This window comes from Microtus ochrogaster, chromosome X, assembly GCF_000317375.1.
Source record: "Microtus ochrogaster isolate Prairie Vole_2 chromosome X, MicOch1.0, whole genome shotgun sequence".
Lineage (NCBI taxonomy): Eukaryota > Metazoa > Chordata > Mammalia > Rodentia > Cricetidae > Microtus > Microtus ochrogaster.
Window position 1 is genome coordinate 57,147,620 of NC_022026.1, and position 18,862 is coordinate 57,166,481.

Sequence of the window (18,862 nt, forward strand, 5' to 3'; positions counted from 1 at the left end):
CAGGCCAGAAGAGGGCACCAGACCTCATTACAGATGGTTGTGAGCCACCATGTGGTTGCTGGGAATTGAACTCAGGACCTTTGGAAAAGCAGGCAATGCTCTTAACCGCTGAGCCATCTCTCCAGCCTGTAACCATTTTAGACACTATTAACGTCGTAGGGGTCCTCCACGTAATTACCAGCAGAATTACCAGAATAGTGAGAGTGGGGAAAAGAATGAGGGATCAGAAAGTGCTCCTGAAGGCCAAGCCCAACAACGCCAGCCCTATTGCAGGCAAAGGTTCCCACCTTACTGATTGTCGACCACAGTATTCCAACCCTCCTGTGCAAGGAGAAGTGATGGAGGATGCTGACAACCAGAGTGCAGGGGAGTAAGGTGGACCAGTGAGACAGAAAATGTATCGGGGTTACAGACCACAATTTCGCAGGGGCACCCCTCACCAAAGACAACCTAGAGAGGGCGGCAATGGAAAGGACAAGGAATATCAAGGAGAAGAGACCCAAGGTCAGCAGCCACCTCAATGTCAGTATCGCCCAACGCAGGCGCCCAGAGAACCCTAAACCACAAGATGGCAAAGAGACAAAAGCAGCCGATCCACCAGCTGAGAATTCCTCTGCTCCCTAGGCTGAGCAGGGCGGGGCTGTGTAAATGCCGTCTTACCATCTCTATCATCATTCAGTTTAGTCATCCAACAAGAAATGAATATGAAATTCCAGCAATAAGAAATGAACGAAGATTGGCGCTGAAGACGTTAAGTGCTTGCTTTTTGCCCATTGACCAGATATGGCAGTGCTATCTGCATTATCTATGCAGCATGGGTTTTTTTTTATTATTTTTACCTAAAGATGTCTCTCTTTGGTAATGACAAATGTGTTTTTTTTTAAAAGGTCTGGTTTTTCTCAAAACCTTTAATGTTTTTTAATTGTTTCATATCTGGTCAAATTAAGATTTTTAAGAACTTCATTTTTAATTTGTAATAAAAAGTTAACAACTTGATTTTTTTCAAAAAAAAGTCAACAAATTGCAAGCACCTGTTAATAAAGGTGTTAAATAATAAAAAGGGATATTCTAATACTCAGTCTATAGCCAAAAAGTTTCCAACTGCCTTCCAAAAATGCCTTTATTGATCACTTTAAGAAATCTCCAAAATTCAGATCCAGTCAATGAGGGAGTTTTTTTTTAATTCTAGTTTAAAACAACTACCATCTTATCATGTTTCTGTGTCCTGTGTTTCAAGAACTGGAAAGGGTACAATGGGAATAGTTTGACTTAAGTTTGTGACTTCTGGGGCCTCAGAAAAACTTTGAAGGCTGAAGCAAACCTGGTAGCCAAGAGTTTGAATCTTTAGTTGTTTCACAACCTGGTGCCTGCTGGAAAAGAATTCATGTGGTTTCCCCATCTGACTAGCTTCCTCATTGCTGTGTGATCTCAGAGTAGTTAGACTTAACAGCATAAATAGGTTTTCAAGCATGGGTGTTCAAGGAGTCTACTAAGAACTTGACTTTCCCAACTTCATCTTAGACATCACACATTGTATCACTGAGCTGTATTTTATAGTTTGCAAATGAGTCTGCTCAGAATCAATGGGGGAGACATAGACTGTTTGTTATTACTAATTTGAGATTTTAGTATGATTATGTCATTTCTCCCTGCCCTTTCCTCCCTTTAGACCCTTCCATATACCCTTCTTTGCTCTCTTTCAAATTCATGGACTTTTTTCATTAATTGTTGTTACATATACATATATTCCTAAATACATAAAAAATGACCTGCTAAGTCAGTATACTGTTACTTGTATGTATGTTTCAGGACTAGAATTTGGTATTGGATAACTAATTGTTGTGTTCGTCCCTTGGGAAGACTATTTCTCCCATTTTCAGCATTTCTTAGTTTCCTATAGTGTTTTATATAGAATTTGGGCCTTTCTGGTCTTTCCTCGTCTACTTTGGCATGTATAGTCTTGTTGTACGTATTCAGCCCATGTTTATGGAGTCATGCTAATGAGATTTTATAGGTGTCACTTACGACATTCCTAGAAAATACAATCTCACAGCAAACCCCTGATCCTCAGGCTCTTACAATTTTTCTGTCCCCTCTTCCATAATGATCCCTGGGTCCTAGAAACAAGAGTGTTTTATAGATTTATGCCTTAGGACTGTGCTCCACAACTCTGCATTTTAATTGATTGTGATTTTCTCTAATGTCTACATCTTGCAAAGAGAAGTTTTCCTGATGCAGAGTAAGGACTACATTTATCTGTGGGAATAAAAACAAATATGTAGAATGTAATTGGGGATTATGCTCATTCAGTAAAGTGGTTTTAGGTTCTCCGCTGAGATTCTTGACTCGTGAGTAGTTGCGTAGACTTACAGTATTAAGCATGATTTACCTCTTTTTGAGTGAGTCCAAAGTCCAATTAGACAGCTGTTGGTTACCAGCAAGGTATGTTGATCACTACTGCACCCTTAGAGTTATTGTGCTGTTCGTTGCTGTGGCTTACAGGCATCGTAGCTGGGTAGGAGCCACTTGTTTCCCTCCTTTAGAAGCTTGCATGGCACCTTCTGGCATAAAAGCTAGTCCTCAGAGAGGAGGCTTTCATATCAGTCCCAGCTCAGGGGCCTCTGGGACATGTGTCTGAGGTGCATGGTGTCTCCTTCAGCAATAAGGACTTAACTTCTGCCTCTGGGGAGGGGTTAACCAAAGGCAATAGCAATAACAGTGTTTTGGGAGTCACTTAGACAGCCCTGACACCTCAAAAGAGGACTTCTCATGCCTGCTGTTGGCGTTTTGGGTAGATAATCTTTGACTCTTAAAAGGAACATTGTCATCCCAGATGGGAATTTTTCATTTAAACTAGATTTGTATATTTCTACACTTTTTAAGTGCACATATGCAGAGTTATAATTTCCCTTCTCGGACTGTTTTCAGTGTGTCACAAAGGTTCTGTTATTTTATGTTTTCATTTTCATTTGGTTCCAGGAAATGTTTCATCCTTTCTTGATTTCTTCTTTTGACTCATTCATTATTCAGTAATGAGCTATTTAGTCTCCATGAGTGTGTGTAGTTACTAGTGATTTGTTTTCTGTCAATTTTGTTTCATTTTGTTGTGGTCACATAGGATACATGAAGTTATTTCAGTCTTTTTGAGTTTGTAAAATTTATTTTGTGTCCTAAGATTTTGTCTTTTAAGAGTTGCCTCTGTGTGACACTGAGTAGAATGTGTATTTTCTTGGTGTTTGGGTAGAATATTTTGTAAATATGTTAGGTCCATTTGATGTATGATGCCATTTATTGTTGTTTATTTTTCAACCCAGTAACCTCCCTGTTGGAGAAAGTAAGGTGATGTGGGAGTGATTTCTTATTAATAAAGAAACTGCCTAGGCCCCTTGATAGGCCAACCCTTAGGTGGATGGAGTAAACAGAACAGAATGCTGGGAGAAAGAAGCTGAATCAGAGAGTCGCCATGATTCTCCCACTCCAGGCAGATGCAGGTTAAGATCATTCCTGGTAAGCCAGCTCGTGGGCTACACAGATTAATAGAAATGGGTTAGATTAATATGTAGAGCTAGCCAATAAGAAACTGAAACTAATTGGCCAGGCAGTGTTTAAAAGAATACAGTTTCCGTGTAATTATTTCGGATAAAGATAGCTGTGTGGGCGGCCGGGTGCCGGGTGCCGGGCCGCCGCTCTTATTACTACAGTAAGGCATTGAAATCAACTACTATTAATGGGTTTGTGTTAATCTATGTCCTTAAATCTAGTAGTACATATTTTTATGAAATTGTACACTACAGAGTTTGCATATATGTTTAGAATAGTAATATCTTAGTTAAATGTTCCCCTGTTAGAATGAATTATCCCTCTTCATCTCTTCTGATTAGTTTTATTTTGAACTCTATTTTCTCAGATATTAGGCTAGCAATGCCTGCTTGCTTTTCAGTCCCATTTGATTGGGCTACTTTTATCCATCCTTCTACTCCAAGGTGGTTCCTGTCTTTAAAGCTGTGTTTCTTATAGACAGCAAATAGACTGTTTCTTGATCCATTCAGTCAGCCTGTCTTTTGAGTGGAGAATTGAGGCCATTAATATTTAAAGTTATTATTGAAATGTGTGTGTTAATTGTGGTAATCGTGTCGTTGGTTTTTTGTTTTTGTATTCCTACTGGTATTTTGTATTTTAGTAGTTACAACTTTATATTTCTTCCCACCATCTCTTGATTATACTCATTCCTCTCCTCAGCCTAAAATATTACTTCCTGTCTTTTCTTTAGGTTTGGTTTGTTGAATATAGTTTTTAGGTTGTTTAAATCATGGGAATTTTTTTTTATTAAACTATGGCTAGTCTAGTTTGTTCATCATGATCTTTTAGGACTCGGAATGCATTGTTCCTAGCTTGTCTGGCTTTCAAAGTTTCCATTGAGAAATCAAATGTTATCATTTATTTGTGACTTGTGTTTTTGATTGTTTTTTTCAGCTTTCAATATTCTTTCTTTGTGCTATATACTTAGTATTTTAATTATGATGTGCCACGAGGAGTTTTGTTTTCTTCTGGTCTTATCTATTTTGTGTTCTTTATGCTTCCTGTATCTGTATGGTTTGTTTGTTTGTTTTTTCCTTAGTTTAGGAGAAGTTTTATGATCTGGCCTGTGCCATTGATTTTGGATTCTTCTCCTTCATCTATGCCTGTAATTTGAAGGTTTGGTCTTTTTATGGTGTTCCACAGTTCCTGTATATTCCTTTCTTACGTTTTTAAAAACTTTTACATGTTCCTTGCTTCTTTGATATACTTTGTATTTGATTCTTTCTACTTGTAAGACTTTCCTTTGAATTTTCTAGTTGGGCAATCGGGTTTTCCCATTCCTTCCTCATTTTAACTTGAGTCCTCTTCAATGTTTATATCTCTCAGTTGAATTCCTTTCTCAAGTCCTAGGTTGTCTTTACCTTTTCCATCAGCTTTATATTTGTTTTTTCTTGGGCATCACTCAGGCTTTTATTTCTCCTTAATTTCATTAAGCTGTTTCTTTGTATCTTCTTTAAACTCCTAGAATTCTTTGATGAAGTTTATGGTTCTTTTAAATTGTATCCTGTGATTCTAATAGGTAGTCTAATTGGCAAACATTTCTACAGGACTGGCACATTTTCAAGGGGAGATCTGGGCATGATATTTCTCTTTTTTTTTTAAAGATTTATTTATTTATTATGTATACAGTGTTCTGTCTGCATGTGTGCCTACAGACCAGAAGAGGGCACCAGATCTCATTACAGTAAGCCACCATGTGGTTGCTGGGAATTGAACTCAGGACCTCTGGATGAACAGTCAGTGCTTTTAACCTCTGAGCTATCTCTCCAGCCCCTGGGCATGATATTTCATATTGTTTGTATTTTTTGATTTGAACAGAAAAACTTCTTTTGTTCTGTGTCTGATATGGACAGACTAGTGCCTTGACTAGTACAGCCATAGGTATCACAGGGATCTTAAAAATAGGGTAATTATAGACAGAGGTTCACTTCAAGAATGAGCAATTTTTATTTTTCCCACTGCTTATACATATTGTTTAGCTAGCTACTAGGGATAGCATTGCAAGCAGAGCTTGTGTGAACAGTATCTTTGCCCTTCTTTTTTTTTTTTTTTTGGTTTTTCGAGACAGGGTTTCTCTGTGGTTTTGGAGCCTGTCCTGGAACTAGCTCTTGTAGACCAGGCTGGTCTCGAACTCACAGAGATCCGCCTGCCTCTGCCTCCCGAGTGCTGGGATTAAAGGCGTGCGCCACCACCGCCCGGCTATCTTTGCCCTTCTTATCTGAGTTCTTCCTTCCAAACTTTCCTGCCCTTGTAGCCTTGGTTTGCCACAGAGGACATTCCTCCTATGCAATTTTCTGCAGTCAGAGGGCCACATCTGGGTCAGGGTTTGTGCTCAGAAAAAAAAATGCAGACCGTGTGGACCCCAGCATACCATATTGGAGTAGAAGATAGGATGTGTAGGCTAGTTATACCTAGATGTTGGGAATGGCTTAAGTGGAATGAAGTCAGTTAGACAGAGAAGACTGCACTGGTGTTTAGGATGTGTCCTAGTCCAAGCCTAGAGTATGAAGGTACATCTGAGAGGTTGGATGTTGCATGGGAGGAGCCTGTGTGTCAGTGGAAGGCAGGGCAGGTCTTGATAGAAACCTAGAGAATAGTAGTGACACAGGCTGAGGTGGTCAGACTAAGCTGGAGACCAGAATGTTGGAAACAGGCTAGATCTGGTTGGTTAGAGAGGAAGGGTCAGACAGACTTACTGGGCTTATACATTTTTATGTATAAGAACTGGCTAAGGGGAAAGGTTGGGTGTGGTGAGGGGAGGGGTCTGGCAGAATCCTGGAGATAGAAACATATGTTTCAAAAGATTTGTGATTTTTTTTTTTTTGAGCATCATGTTTCCTGGGCTAGATGTGAACTAATTTTATAGCCATAGATGACCTTGAACTTCTAATCTTCCTGTTTCTACCTCTGAGTGCTGGAACCCAACCACACCTGGTTTTAGGAGGTATTGGGGGACCCAAACCCAGGGCCTTGTAGTGACTGGACTGTAGAGGATAATTTAAGATGCCCAAATATATGTGATACACAGTTATATGTTAGTATTTTTTGCTGGATTTGCTTTAGATCATGTTTTAAACAGACAAAATATTATCCTTAAAGAATTAGTTTCAATCTCCTGCATAACCTGTTTACCAAAGTGAATGTGGTTTATTCAAAAATTATCTTTTATAATGCTAGTAACTAACCCCAACTGTTATGTCATTTCTCCCTATGCTTTTCTCACATAATCATAGTCCTGCTATACATAGTAAAATTAATGATTATTCATTAATTACATGATGGCCGGGCGGTGGTGGCACACGCCTTTAATCCCAGCACTCGGGAGGCAGAGGCAGGCGGATCTCTGTGAGTTCGACCACCTGGTCTACAAGAGCTAGTTCCAGGACAGGCTCCAAAACCACAGCGAAACCCTGTCTCGGAAAAAAAAAAAAAAAAAAAAAAACCACAATAATTACATGATGGTATCTAATTCTAATCACATAAAAAAATGCCAATGTCGTTTGGTCAAGACATTGTTTATTTAATGGATTTACTTAAAATGGATTCTAAACAAACTCCATATGGCATTTGACTGTCATACCTTTTAAATGACTCTTAATCTAGAACAGTTCCTTTTGGTTTTGTTAGTTTTATTATAGAAGCAGATATAATTGTTCTATAGCCAATATCATCATCTAGATTTGTCTGTTTGCTTTCATGTGACATTGCCACTTTTTGAGAAACTGAGTTAATTATATAAAATATTATTTTTTTCTTATGGTATCATTTAAATTTTCTATCCTTGTCTTTCACTCAACTCTCAAAACACTGTGAATAGTTTGCTTGCTTTTAATTTCTTAACTCAAATAATGCTGCAAATTGCCTGCTTCCACATGATTTCATTTGTTTCTCTGTAATTGTTACTAATGACATGAAAATTCATACTTGTAGCTGGATGTGGTGGATTTTGATTTAATATCTACATGGAGAGGCAGGTAGCTTTTTGTGAATTTGAAAACAGCCTGCCTGATCTACATAGCAAGTTCCAGGGCTACACAGTGAAACTCTTAAAAAAAAATCCCAAAAGTTCATACTTTGAATACTACCTACATATGTTGGTGCTATCTCAATTTCAGAAGTATATAATTTTCTTTCTCTTTTTTTCTTTTTTGTTTGTTTTTCAAGACAAGGTTTTTCTGTGTAATAGTCCTGGCTGTCCTGGAACTCGCTTTGTAGACCAGGCTAGCCTTGAACTCACAGAGTACTCACTAGATTCTGTCTCCCAAGTGCTGGGATTAAACGCATGTGCCAACACACCCATATTATAATTTTCATCTGTTTTTGTGTTGGGGGGTGTTTTTTTGAGACAGGGTTTCTCTGTAGCTTTGGAGCCTGTCCTGGAACTCGCTCTGTAGACCAGGCTGGTCTTGAACTCACAGAAATTCCTCCTGCCTCCTGAGTGCTGGGATTAAAGGCGTGCACCATCACTGCCTGGTCTAGTTTTCATTCGAAGACTAGCATATACCCTTAAAGTAATACTGAGGTACTGTGTGAATATCCAATTTTCTAGAACCAGTGTTTCATTAAGATTTGCAAATTTAGGATTTTTTTAATTCTGTCACTCCTACATTCGTAAGCTTGCATTCTTGTATGTGTATGTGTCTGCCTGCCTGCCTGCCTGCCTACCTCTATGTTTATGTTTGTTTGGATATACATGTTTTAGTGGTTGCTTCCTTTTGTCTGACTATTCAAAACATGCTTACCTTCAAAAGTATGTTATAGTGACATTTGAGATGACCCAGTGGGTAAAGGTACTTGCCACCACACCTAATAACCTGAGTTTGTTCTCCAGAACTCACATGTTGGAAGGAAAGAACTGACTCCCACATGTTGTCCTCTGACCTGCACAGTTGTGCCATGGTGTACATGCACAACACGAGTGTGAACAGCAAAGGATTTCAGCATTAATGAGGAGATGGCTCAGTAAAGTGTTTGTGCAAGCATGAGGACCAGAACTCAACAACTAGCACCCACATAAATTTAACAAAAAAAGAAAAAGAAACAAGCGTTGATGATGCATACTTGTAATCCCAGTGCTAGGGAGGCACTTGCTCATTCATACTGAGCTATGTCTGTCATTGCTTTCTACCTTGTGAGAGGCACGATCTCTTGTTGTTTGCTGCTGCATACCTGGAATAGTTGACCTATCCTCTTCCAGGGTTTCTTGTCTCTGCTTCCTATCTTGCTCTAAGAGCACTGAAATCACAAATTCTAATTAATGCCTCTGACCCTATGTGGGTTCTCAGAATATGAACTCAGGTCTTCACACTTGCAGGACATGTGCTTTACCTATTGAGCACTCTTGGGTTTTTTTTCTTTTGTAATTTTATTTTATGAATGTACATGTAATGCATGTAGAACTCAGAGAACTTTGTGGAGTTGGTTCTCTCCTTACACCTTTATGTGGGTTCTAGGAATTGAACTTAAGTTATCAAGCTTGTGCTGCAAGTGCTTTTACCTGCAGAGCCATGTGACTGGTCATTTTTTTTTTAAGATAGGATCTCTCACTAGTACCTGGGGCTTGCTGATTAAATCTTCCTGATTCTGCCTCCCCAGCACTGGGCTTCAAGTATCCATCATCAATGCTTGTTTTTCCTATTTGTTCGTTTGTTGTTTTTTTAAAAAAGATTTATTTATTTATTATGTATAGAACATTCCTTCCATGTATGCTTGCAGGTCAGAAGAGAGCACCAGGTCTCATTATAGATGGCTGTGAGCCACCATGTGGTTGCTGGGAATTGAACTCAGGACCTCTGGAAGAGCAGTCTGTGCTCTTAACCTCAGAGCCATCTCTCCAGCCCTGTTCGTTTGTTTTTTAACTTATGTGCACTTTACTGAGCTATCTCCTCAGTCCCAGCTGGGATTTGGTTGTAAAGAAAAACTTTCTTCACCTGAGGATATTTGTTTCTCCTAGAATGTGCTTATTGAAAAGGATAAACAGTAATAGTTGTTTTTAATTCAGTATTATTAAGGTACTATAAAAAAGTTATGACATGATCTTTAGGAACTCATTGGTTGGTGTGTGTGTGTGTGTGTGTGTGTGTGTGTGTGTGTGTGTGTATATATATATATATATATATATATATATATATAATCTTCAATAGTATTACGTTATCAAGTCACTTGTGCAGATTATAAACTCAGAGAGAGAGAAAAGAGCACTGGGACCAGGGAGGTCCCAACCATTTTGTATAAGATATTACCAGCATACTTTTGAGGGATAGGTATATTTTTTAAAGACAAAAGGAAAAGGCATTTTCTAGGCAGTTCAGATGGCAAGTATAAGTATGGAGGGAAAGATAATGCAATGTTATTCTCTGGGTATGTAATAAGGAAGCCATATGTCTGGAGTGACAGAAAATAAGGTGTTTAGTCTGTTTTCTGCTGCTATAACAAATCACAACTAGGTAAATTTTAAATAAAAACTTTATTTTTCTCATGGTTCTGGAGGCTGGAAAGTCTACAGGTATGATGCTGACATGGTTTAGGCCTTCATACTAAATTGCCCCGTAAGTGGAAGGCACCATGTGGTAAGAGTGTAGAGGAAGAAAGAGTTGAAATTCACCCCTTTTAGTACCTAACCCATTCATAGAGTAATAGCTTTATACCATTGAGGAGAACATTGACATCATGACCTAATTGCCTCTTTAAAGATTCTCCCTTCTAAACTGTTAAAATGATTATTAAGTTTCTACATGAGTTTGAAGGAGGCATTCAAACCATAGCAGTAGGTGCAGAAACTAGGTTGGGAAAGTAGGTAATCCAGAAAAAACAAGGACATAAAAGCACATAAACAACTTTAAATGCCTGTTTGAGGAAGGTATTTATGTATGCTTTGGTCATTAAATAGGGTTTTGTGAAAAGCTAGAAGCAGGAAGACCAATACAACCACCTTTTGGGTAGTCAAAAATTAGAGAATATAATTAGCAAGTAGATAAGCATCCTTTTTCCCTTGCAGCCCGTGTGACTCCAACTCTGCCCAAGCAGGACCGTCCAGTTCGTGAGGGGACCCGGGTTGCCTCCATTGAGACAGGTTTGGCTGCAGCAGCTGCAAAGCTTGCCCAGCAGGTAAGTGTTGATACCCAACCCGTGGCCTTGCTACTGATGATTTAAAGCCTTAAAATTCTGACCTTTAGGCTGGTAGGATCCTGCATTATGGATAACCTTTGATCTTTATTTCTGGCAGTATCCCAGACTCTCTTATATCCTTTACATCCCAGCTCTATGACAAGCTACTTTCGTAGGTTACATAGTTGACATGATTAAGGATGAAAAAGGGGCCAGAAAAGTATGCTTGTTGGTGTCACTTAACCCTTCTAAGTATATAAAACCCTGCAGATAGAGGAAGAGGGAGAGTCAGTTTTCTATACAGGTATGGTCCCTGGTAGGCTACCTATGCCCCATAGAAGACCCCATACCTATGTATAATGGACAGCATTAACTTGACTGAGTGGGTTATTTAAAAAATGAAAATAATATGAAGTTGGGAGGGAAACATGATTGGGGAGAATCTGAGAGGCTTTGGAGGTAGGGGAGTTAGGGGTTAATATGATCAAAATACATTGCATACATGTGTAAAATAACCACTAAAAATATATATTGGAAAAAAATCCTCAGCTAGAAAAGACTAGATTTGTCATTTGCCTTGAGATTTAGTCCTGAGGAAGTGACTCAGTTGAGTACACTTAAGTTTTGAGTCATCCACCATTATTGAAATTTGGCCCTTTATAAAGAGTTTTTTCTTATACCCTTTATCAAACATTATTACCAGGATCCTCACCCCCTGCTTCTCAAGAGAACAACAGTCACCATTTTTCATCCTAAAAGGTCACCTTTACTGAATCAATTTTACTTCATAACATTAGTTTACAATGAATGTGCTTTAGCATGTAGTATGCTCAGAAACCCTAAGAGTATTTGGAGGTGAAGTTTTTGGTTCTTTAGCAGTATCCACATAGTTCTTCATGCCATATCCTATTGCTTAGAGCACTATTGAGCATCTGCTTAATGTTAAGTGTACCTATGTACAATGTCTATATAATATGCCCAAGAGTCTTGTTCAATAGATGATATTTTCATCATTTTACAGGTGACGAATATGAGGCTCACTTTAAGTGACTAGTCCAGGATAAGACAGCCAGTAAATGGAGGAGACAAGATTCAAACTCATATCCTATAACTTCAGATTTCATGCTACTTGACTTTTCAGTAAAGTGTAATAGTTAAATGCTTATATATTTAAGTAATTATATCCTATATAAGTGAAATTTAAAAATTGTTTTATATGATATTCTGTAGAGCTATAATATTTCTGAAAATGCCTTAGAGACTGTTAATAGGGAGCCAGCAGAGATCAAGCAAGACAAGTAGCTCTTTGACTAAAATTTCCCCCTGTCATTTATCAGTACCACATAAGATGTAACTTATAAATAAAGGCTTTCTATTGTGTTAAACAAACAGATGAAAGTGTGACGCTATTCTTAGTGCTTTCTAAGGAGTAACTACTATTTTGGTTGATTGAATTACTTCAAAGACGAGGCTTTAAAGTTGGGGGTGGTATTAGAGGTTGAATTTTTTTGGTTTTTCAGGTTGTTTGGGGGGTGACAGGGAAGCATTCCAGGGAAATATTGCTCCTTGATATAGCACATAAAGTTATCTTTGTTTCATAGTGACTTTTCTCTAATCTCCTGGCTGCCATAAAGTATACATACTTTGTCAACTGTACTCCACTACAGTGTTCATGATTTACCCCTCATACCAGATTGCCTCATGCTTAGCCTAAGCTTATGGGGTAGCATAAAGCATTTCCTCTGCCTATTCACATCACTTACCACTACTTTATTTCTTTGATCTTCATCTGTACTTTGTATAACATTATCTCATGGTACTTATGATCATAAGGATATTTTACGTCCTTAAATATTAAAAGTAGGGATGTATTTAAGTTTTTTGTTTTAATAACCACATATGATAAATCAGTGTTGGAGTGACTGGGGAGGGGACTTTTCTGAATTGGCGACTTCATGTTGGGAGATGAGTATAATAAGTAATAGTTAAGAAGTGGATTCTGGGGCCTGAAGGATGTATCTGTGAGTAAAGGCACTTGCCACTAAGCGTGATGACTTAAATTTGATTCCAGGACACTCAGGGTACAAAAAGAGAACGTATTCCTGAAAGTTGTCCTCTGACCTTAACACTTGTGTCATGGTACCACACATGTATGCACGTGCATGCACAAACATACACAAACAAATGTAAAAAAATAACAGATTTTGGAACAGCTGTCCTAGCTTTACTACTTGGACAAGTTAATTTCTTTTTGTCTCAACTGTTTCATGAGCTTTGTTTAGGATTAAGTGAGGGTATGTATCTGTGTATGTATGTATGTCTGCCTATCCCTATCCTCCTTAGAATGACACTTGATATTAATTAAGAATGGCATGTTTGCCTTCAATCTTTAATCATTATGGGTTGGCTATGTGTAAGTAGCCACATAGTGAAATACCATGAATATCAATCAGGCAAAAAGTTTTAATTTGGTGGGGACCTTGATAGTAGATTTTTCAACAAAGAACTTGGCAACGTGAAAATACTCCTATCATAATAAGGTAGTCCACTTGCCACTTACATGCAAAAGAGGATAGCAGCAATAGTGGGAAAATTTAAGCAAAGTAATTTAGATATGAAGACATAATTTATGGAGTCAGACCAGAGAACAAGTGAACAGAATTCTTTTTAGTTTTTCAAGATAGGGTTTCTTTATGTAACATTCCCAGCTGTCCTGGAACTCTATATAGACCAGGCTGGCCTTGAACTCACAGACATCTGCCTGCTGGGATTAAAGGCATGTGCCACCAGAATTCGTTCTTAATATGGGTGAGAAAAGAGATTTCTGGTAAGGGTGTGGCTGAACAGAGCAAATTCTAAATCTCAACTTGAAAACTTAATTGGATCTGCAATTTTAGGAAAAATAACTCAGGGCTGGAGAGATGGTTCAGTAGTTAAAAGCACTGACTGCTTTTCCAGAGGACCTGGGTTCAATTCCCAGCACTCAGATGGTGGCTCACAACCATCTGTAACTCTAGTTCTAGAGGAATTGGCACACTCACACACACATACATGCAGGCAAAACACAAATGTACGTAAACAAAAGGAAAATAACCAAGCCTTTTTGCCCTAGTTTCTTTATCCCTAGAATGGGAGTATAATTCTTCTCATCCTTAAAAGTATTGAGTAATTAAGGAACAGTGCCTAACATAACACTGACAATGTCATGTCAGAGAACAATGACTAATACCATTAGTCTCATGCTCTAGAAGTTTCTCTGGTAACCATAGCATAGCAAATCTTCTGAAGGCAGGTCTAGGCTTTTGTTGCCAAGAGAAAGCTAAGAAATATATTCATAGAATTGGTATGTGTGGCTGAGTAGTATGTCAGAAAGTAAATTCATTCACATGTTCTCAGCCCCATCTTCCAGGTTCTCAGGACTCCACATGCCCATTATCCAGATACCTACTACACAATGGATAGTAGATCCATAGAGCAATAAGTGGATGAAATACAAGATACTGGAAGAAGTGGCACAACTTCATGTTTATTTATTGAGTTATTTGGATTCAGTGACTTAAAAGATTGTCAAGTCCTCTGTTCAAAGAAAAAGATTGGCAAAAGGAAAAAAGATATTATAAGAAATAGAGAATAATAATTAATTCCTTGCTGAGTTCCTTTCATGTATTAAATATTTTTGTCATTATGTAAGCTTTCTAACAACTCTGAAAAAAAGCACACAAGGCAGCTGATATTCAGAAAGGTTAGTAACTTTAATCAAAGTCATCCAATTTAGAAAACAGAAGTCTGGGTTTACTCAGGTTTGCCTTATCCCAAAGCTAACACTTTACTCTCAGTTCATTTTGAGCTAACTACTTTTCCATGAGGGTTTGGGCTTAACTTACTTAATGTCCCTGCACTTCTGTTTTGTTGTTTGTAAAATGAAGACTGTTAAGAGAATTAAATAAGAAAATAAAGTAAACAAAGTATCCAAAGTGCTAATATAAATTTAGTTATTAGTAATACCCACAGCTCACCAAAACCCAAGTCTTTGAAATCATTTACAGATTTTCTTGCCATTGTAGTATTAAGTGGTAGTGATGAGTTAAGGATAGATGATGCCAAGAACAATCACTGTAGGTCCTGGAAGCGCTTTTGTTGCAGGTCCATACAAGATAGATTTAGAAGGAATGAGGAAGAATTGACCATTGTCTCCTTACTTTCTGAGAATTTTTTTTTCTTTTCTTCACTCTTTAATCTCCCCTCTGACTTGGCTTGTATTTCAGGAGCTGCAAAAGGCCCAAAAGAAGAAATCTATCAAGAAGAAGCCTTTGATGAAGGAGGCAGAGCAGCCTCGCCCTCAAGATTCCAATGTTGTTGTGACAGTGTCTGCACCAACGCTGGCTACTATGCCCCAACCTCTCACCTCCTCACCCCAGCCACCTCCTGAGCCTAAACAAGAGGCTCTGTCAGGAAGTCTTGCTGACCATGAGTACACTGCTCGCCCCAACGCCTTTGGCATGGCTCAGGCAAATCGAAGCACCACACCCATGGCCCCTGGAGTCTTCCTGACCCAGAGGCGTCCTTCAGTTGGCTCCCAGAGCAACCAGGCAGGACAAGGTACATGACCCAAATGGGGATTAAAATGAGCAATCTTAAAACTCCCTGTTCTAAATCAGGAAGGACCACTGAAAGCCAAACTTCAGGTGCTTATATTTAAGTTTAATAGGTCATGGAGAGGTGACCATAGTGGAGGTTGGATTGGAAGTAGGTAGTCTGTACATCCATAGATTCAGGAAAGAATGGAGAAACAAACATATGACCTCAGATCAGAGTAATGAGAGAGATGATAAACAGAAATAATAGTTATGATCACTAAGAAATGATTTGATGTGGAGAGACAGAGGCATGAGAGAGAATTCAAACCCTCCTTTTTCTTTCATTGGCCAGAGCCCAATCCCAAGAGTATGGATGTAGTTCCAGGATACTAAGTTTTCTGTGATATTTATGAGTGACTCGAATGGGAGTTTCTAATGAAAGAAGACCCTAAGGATGGAACCTTCAGGAACACTCAACTATAGTTACTAACCCTGGTGGTCAGGATAATGTGAATGACATGGAAGCACATTGACATCCTTACAGAATTTTCTAAAGAAAATGATTTAAACTCGGAGTCAATGGGGGAGGGGGGGAGAAGCCAGAAAACTAGAACTATAGTGTTTATGGCTGCTGCAGCGATCCAGAGAAGAACCAAGCATATGGCATTGAATAGAAAGAGTTAGGAGGACTCCTTGACCAATATGGCATAAGGATGAAGAACCTTTGTTGAGAGAAACAAAGAAGGGGATGATGCAAGAACAGTTTGTGCTAAAGTTGCTCATAAAGCTTCTGTGTACTTTGCCCCTCCTTTACAGGAAAGCGTCCTAAAAAGGGCCTGGCCACAGCAAAGCAGAGACTCGGCCGCATCCTGAAAATCCACAGAAACGGCAAGTTACTTCTGTGAGCCAAGCCCCATCATCTCCTACTTCACCCCTTTCACCCCCATTGCCTTCTTCGTTGTCAACTCGGGGCACTTCTGGATCCTATGAGCCCCGGACAAGGTGCATTGTCCTGCTTCATTGGGACTGACCAAAGGCATGGACTATCCCCAATTTCCTTTCTCACTTCTGCTATGAGTATCCTGCCTTCCTTTTCCATACCCATGAATAGCAGCAAGTAAATGGGAGAGGTTTCTAACTGACAAGAATCTTTTCCTGCTCCTCCCACATAATTTCCCTTCCTATTGGAATTGGAATGTATGATGAGGAGCAGCATAAAGGAAGTCTGGGCCCTTCAGTTTCCCTGCCGTGAAGTGCTCAACATTTGCTCCATCTCCAGCTCTGTCTCTAAGCCCGCCCACCTCCACCCATTTTTTTCCTACCCCTTCCTCCCAATCCAGTAGGTATGCCCTACCTTCAGTCTTGTTTCTGAAAGAAGGTTGTGGTCTTTATCTCCTTTTGCCTCTTTTCATGAGGAAAATGGAGAGGACCTTTATTGCCCTATTATGGGCCATCTCCAGATCTGGCCTAGAAAAACTGACTTTATCAGTCTTTGGGGAATAAAAGGAGATTCCTGTTACTTTTCAAGGTGAGGAAGAAGACAGATGCCCAAGCCTTTGATTGTGACTGTTGCCTAGCCCACCAGAAGAGACTACTTTTGTCTGATTGCACATGAAACCCCATGATGATCTTCAGGAATTTGCCTATATTTTGAGGGCCTGTAGAACATTATCCCCATAGCTATAACTGGGTTCCAGCAGGTACAAACCCAACTCCTAGAAATCCAAAGTACCTGTCATATTGATAACTCTGGCTCTGTAGCCTGCTCCTGCCATCTATACCACAAAGCACAGCCTGAACCTTCTGGAGGGAGGGTATGGTGAAACAACCTAACCCTGCAGGGTCATTTATCAGGAATCTTCATGCTTCTTTCCCCATCTGAGGTTTAGTCTGAAGAAGACTTCAGGACTCAAATCTTCACCCCCCAGACCTTTACTTTTGCAGACCACAGACCAACATTCAAGCATAGTGCAGATAGGCTATTCAAGTGTGAATTTAGAAACGATGCCCATCTGTGAAGTAGCAGATCTTCTGATCCACCTTTTTTCTCCTTTGTGATTGTCACCATTTTCCAGACAGTGCCCCCACCTCCCGTTTGTCTTGCCTTACTGGCAATCTGGACTTGATGGAGACTGCCCCCTCCGAACAACCCTTTTTGGCACTGCCCAAGTGGGAGTGTCCTCTACCTTCCACTTGTCCTCACCCCAGCTTGCCTAGTGCTTCTGGGGAATTTAACAGCTATGATACAGACCACAGGGAATATGTGAGGCCTCTATGTTATCTTTATGTTTGTGCTTCTTTATTTTTTCTGTAGATCCACCCCCTCATCCTTCATGGAATCAGGGGTACTTTAGCATATTTGCTTTTTCTACCTTGGGGACTCCAGGGGCCAAGCAGTCCTCCTTTAGTCACACCAAAGGCAAAAGGCCTGGCTACCTCCCCCTTAGCAGTGAGGTCCCTACTCCCCTCCTTTCTACTCAGCTTTGCTTCTCTTGGAGATTTCAAGGCAGTAGTGGGGAAGTAAGGGGGAAGCAGGAGAAGCCTCTGACCCTATGTGGGCAACTTCCTGACTAAAGGCTGACTGTTGTCACCAAACACAGGTCCCTAGCCCTTTCACCCATTAAAACTCCCTCTTGATCTTTCAAAGGCAGCTAATTGCTAGCACCCTCTCCCCACCCATTCCAGGCCTCTTTTCCCTCTGTTTCTTTGTTAGAAGGTTCTGTGGAGCTGAAACCCAGCCTCTGATGGGGTTTGTTTAGTTTAGTTGGGTTCTCAGAGTCTCCTGTTGTTTTGTATTGTTTCCAATGAAAAGCAAGTTTACCCTCAGAGTTATGCTTTTCCAAAGAAGCTAGTGTGTTTTTGTTGTTGTTATTGTTGTTATTGTTGTTGTTGTTTTGTTTTTATGTTTCAGGTTCTAAGTGAAGTGAGGTGGAGAGGAGTTGGAAATAACCAAGGTTTAGAACATGGTGTGATAGTTACCTCTGATCTGCAATCCCAGCAGAGAGCTGGGGTAGGATAGGAGGGCAGAGAGAAGAGGATTTCTATTCACCTTTAATATATTTTTACAAAAAAGCAAACAATTTAAAAACAAACCCACCGCTTCTGTACATGTCTAAATATATTTTTAGAAGTGGGTAGGATTGTGATTTCTGATGCAGGGCCTTTTTATAAATAGGTTAGAGTAGCATCATCCAGATTTCTCTGTTGTTTGTTCCCCTTGTTTTTTCTTATGTTGTGTTACTAATGTAATTTATATATTTTTTAGATTTCCCTTTCCTGTAGAGATAAAAGTGATTTATCTTGGCAGTTTTGTTGCTTGATGTTATTATTGGTGGAGGTGGTGGAGGTGGTGGTGGTTGTGGTGGTTAAGATATGGGGTTCAGGAAGTTACTTTCCTTTTGTCTCTCATTCATTCAGCAACTTATTAGTGGGCATTTTCCTGGTACCCAACATTATACCTGAGATAAAAATTTGGCAAGATCCTGATCTCGGGCTGGGCGGTGGTGGCACATGCCTTTAATCCCAGCACTCGGGAGGCAGAGGCAGGCGGATATCTGTGAGTTCGAGACCAGCCTGGTCTACAAGAGCTAGTTCCAGGA

General features: G+C 39.6%; 1 protein-coding gene and 1 pseudogene across 4 annotated transcripts in view; both read left to right on the forward strand.

Annotated features, from left to right (window-relative positions):
• Window positions 1–648, forward strand: part of LOC106144100 — a 1,450-nt pseudogene extending 802 nt beyond the window's left edge.
• Window positions 1–18,569, forward strand: part of Phf8 (PHD finger protein 8) — a 104,743-nt gene extending 86,174 nt beyond the window's left edge. For all 4 annotated transcript variants that reach the window (XM_026784821.1, XM_005358883.3, XM_005358884.3 and 1 more), the window contains 3 exons: window positions 10,577–10,686; window positions 14,952–15,285; window positions 16,080–18,569. In XM_026784821.1, coding sequence (XP_026640622.1) covers window positions 10,577–10,686; window positions 14,952–15,285; window positions 16,080–16,168 — 533 coding nt within the window. In that variant the 3' untranslated portion in view covers window positions 16,169–18,569. The remainder of the gene's footprint in view (window positions 1–10,576; window positions 10,687–14,951; window positions 15,286–16,079) is intronic.
• Window positions 18,570–18,862: the final 293 nt, after the last annotated feature.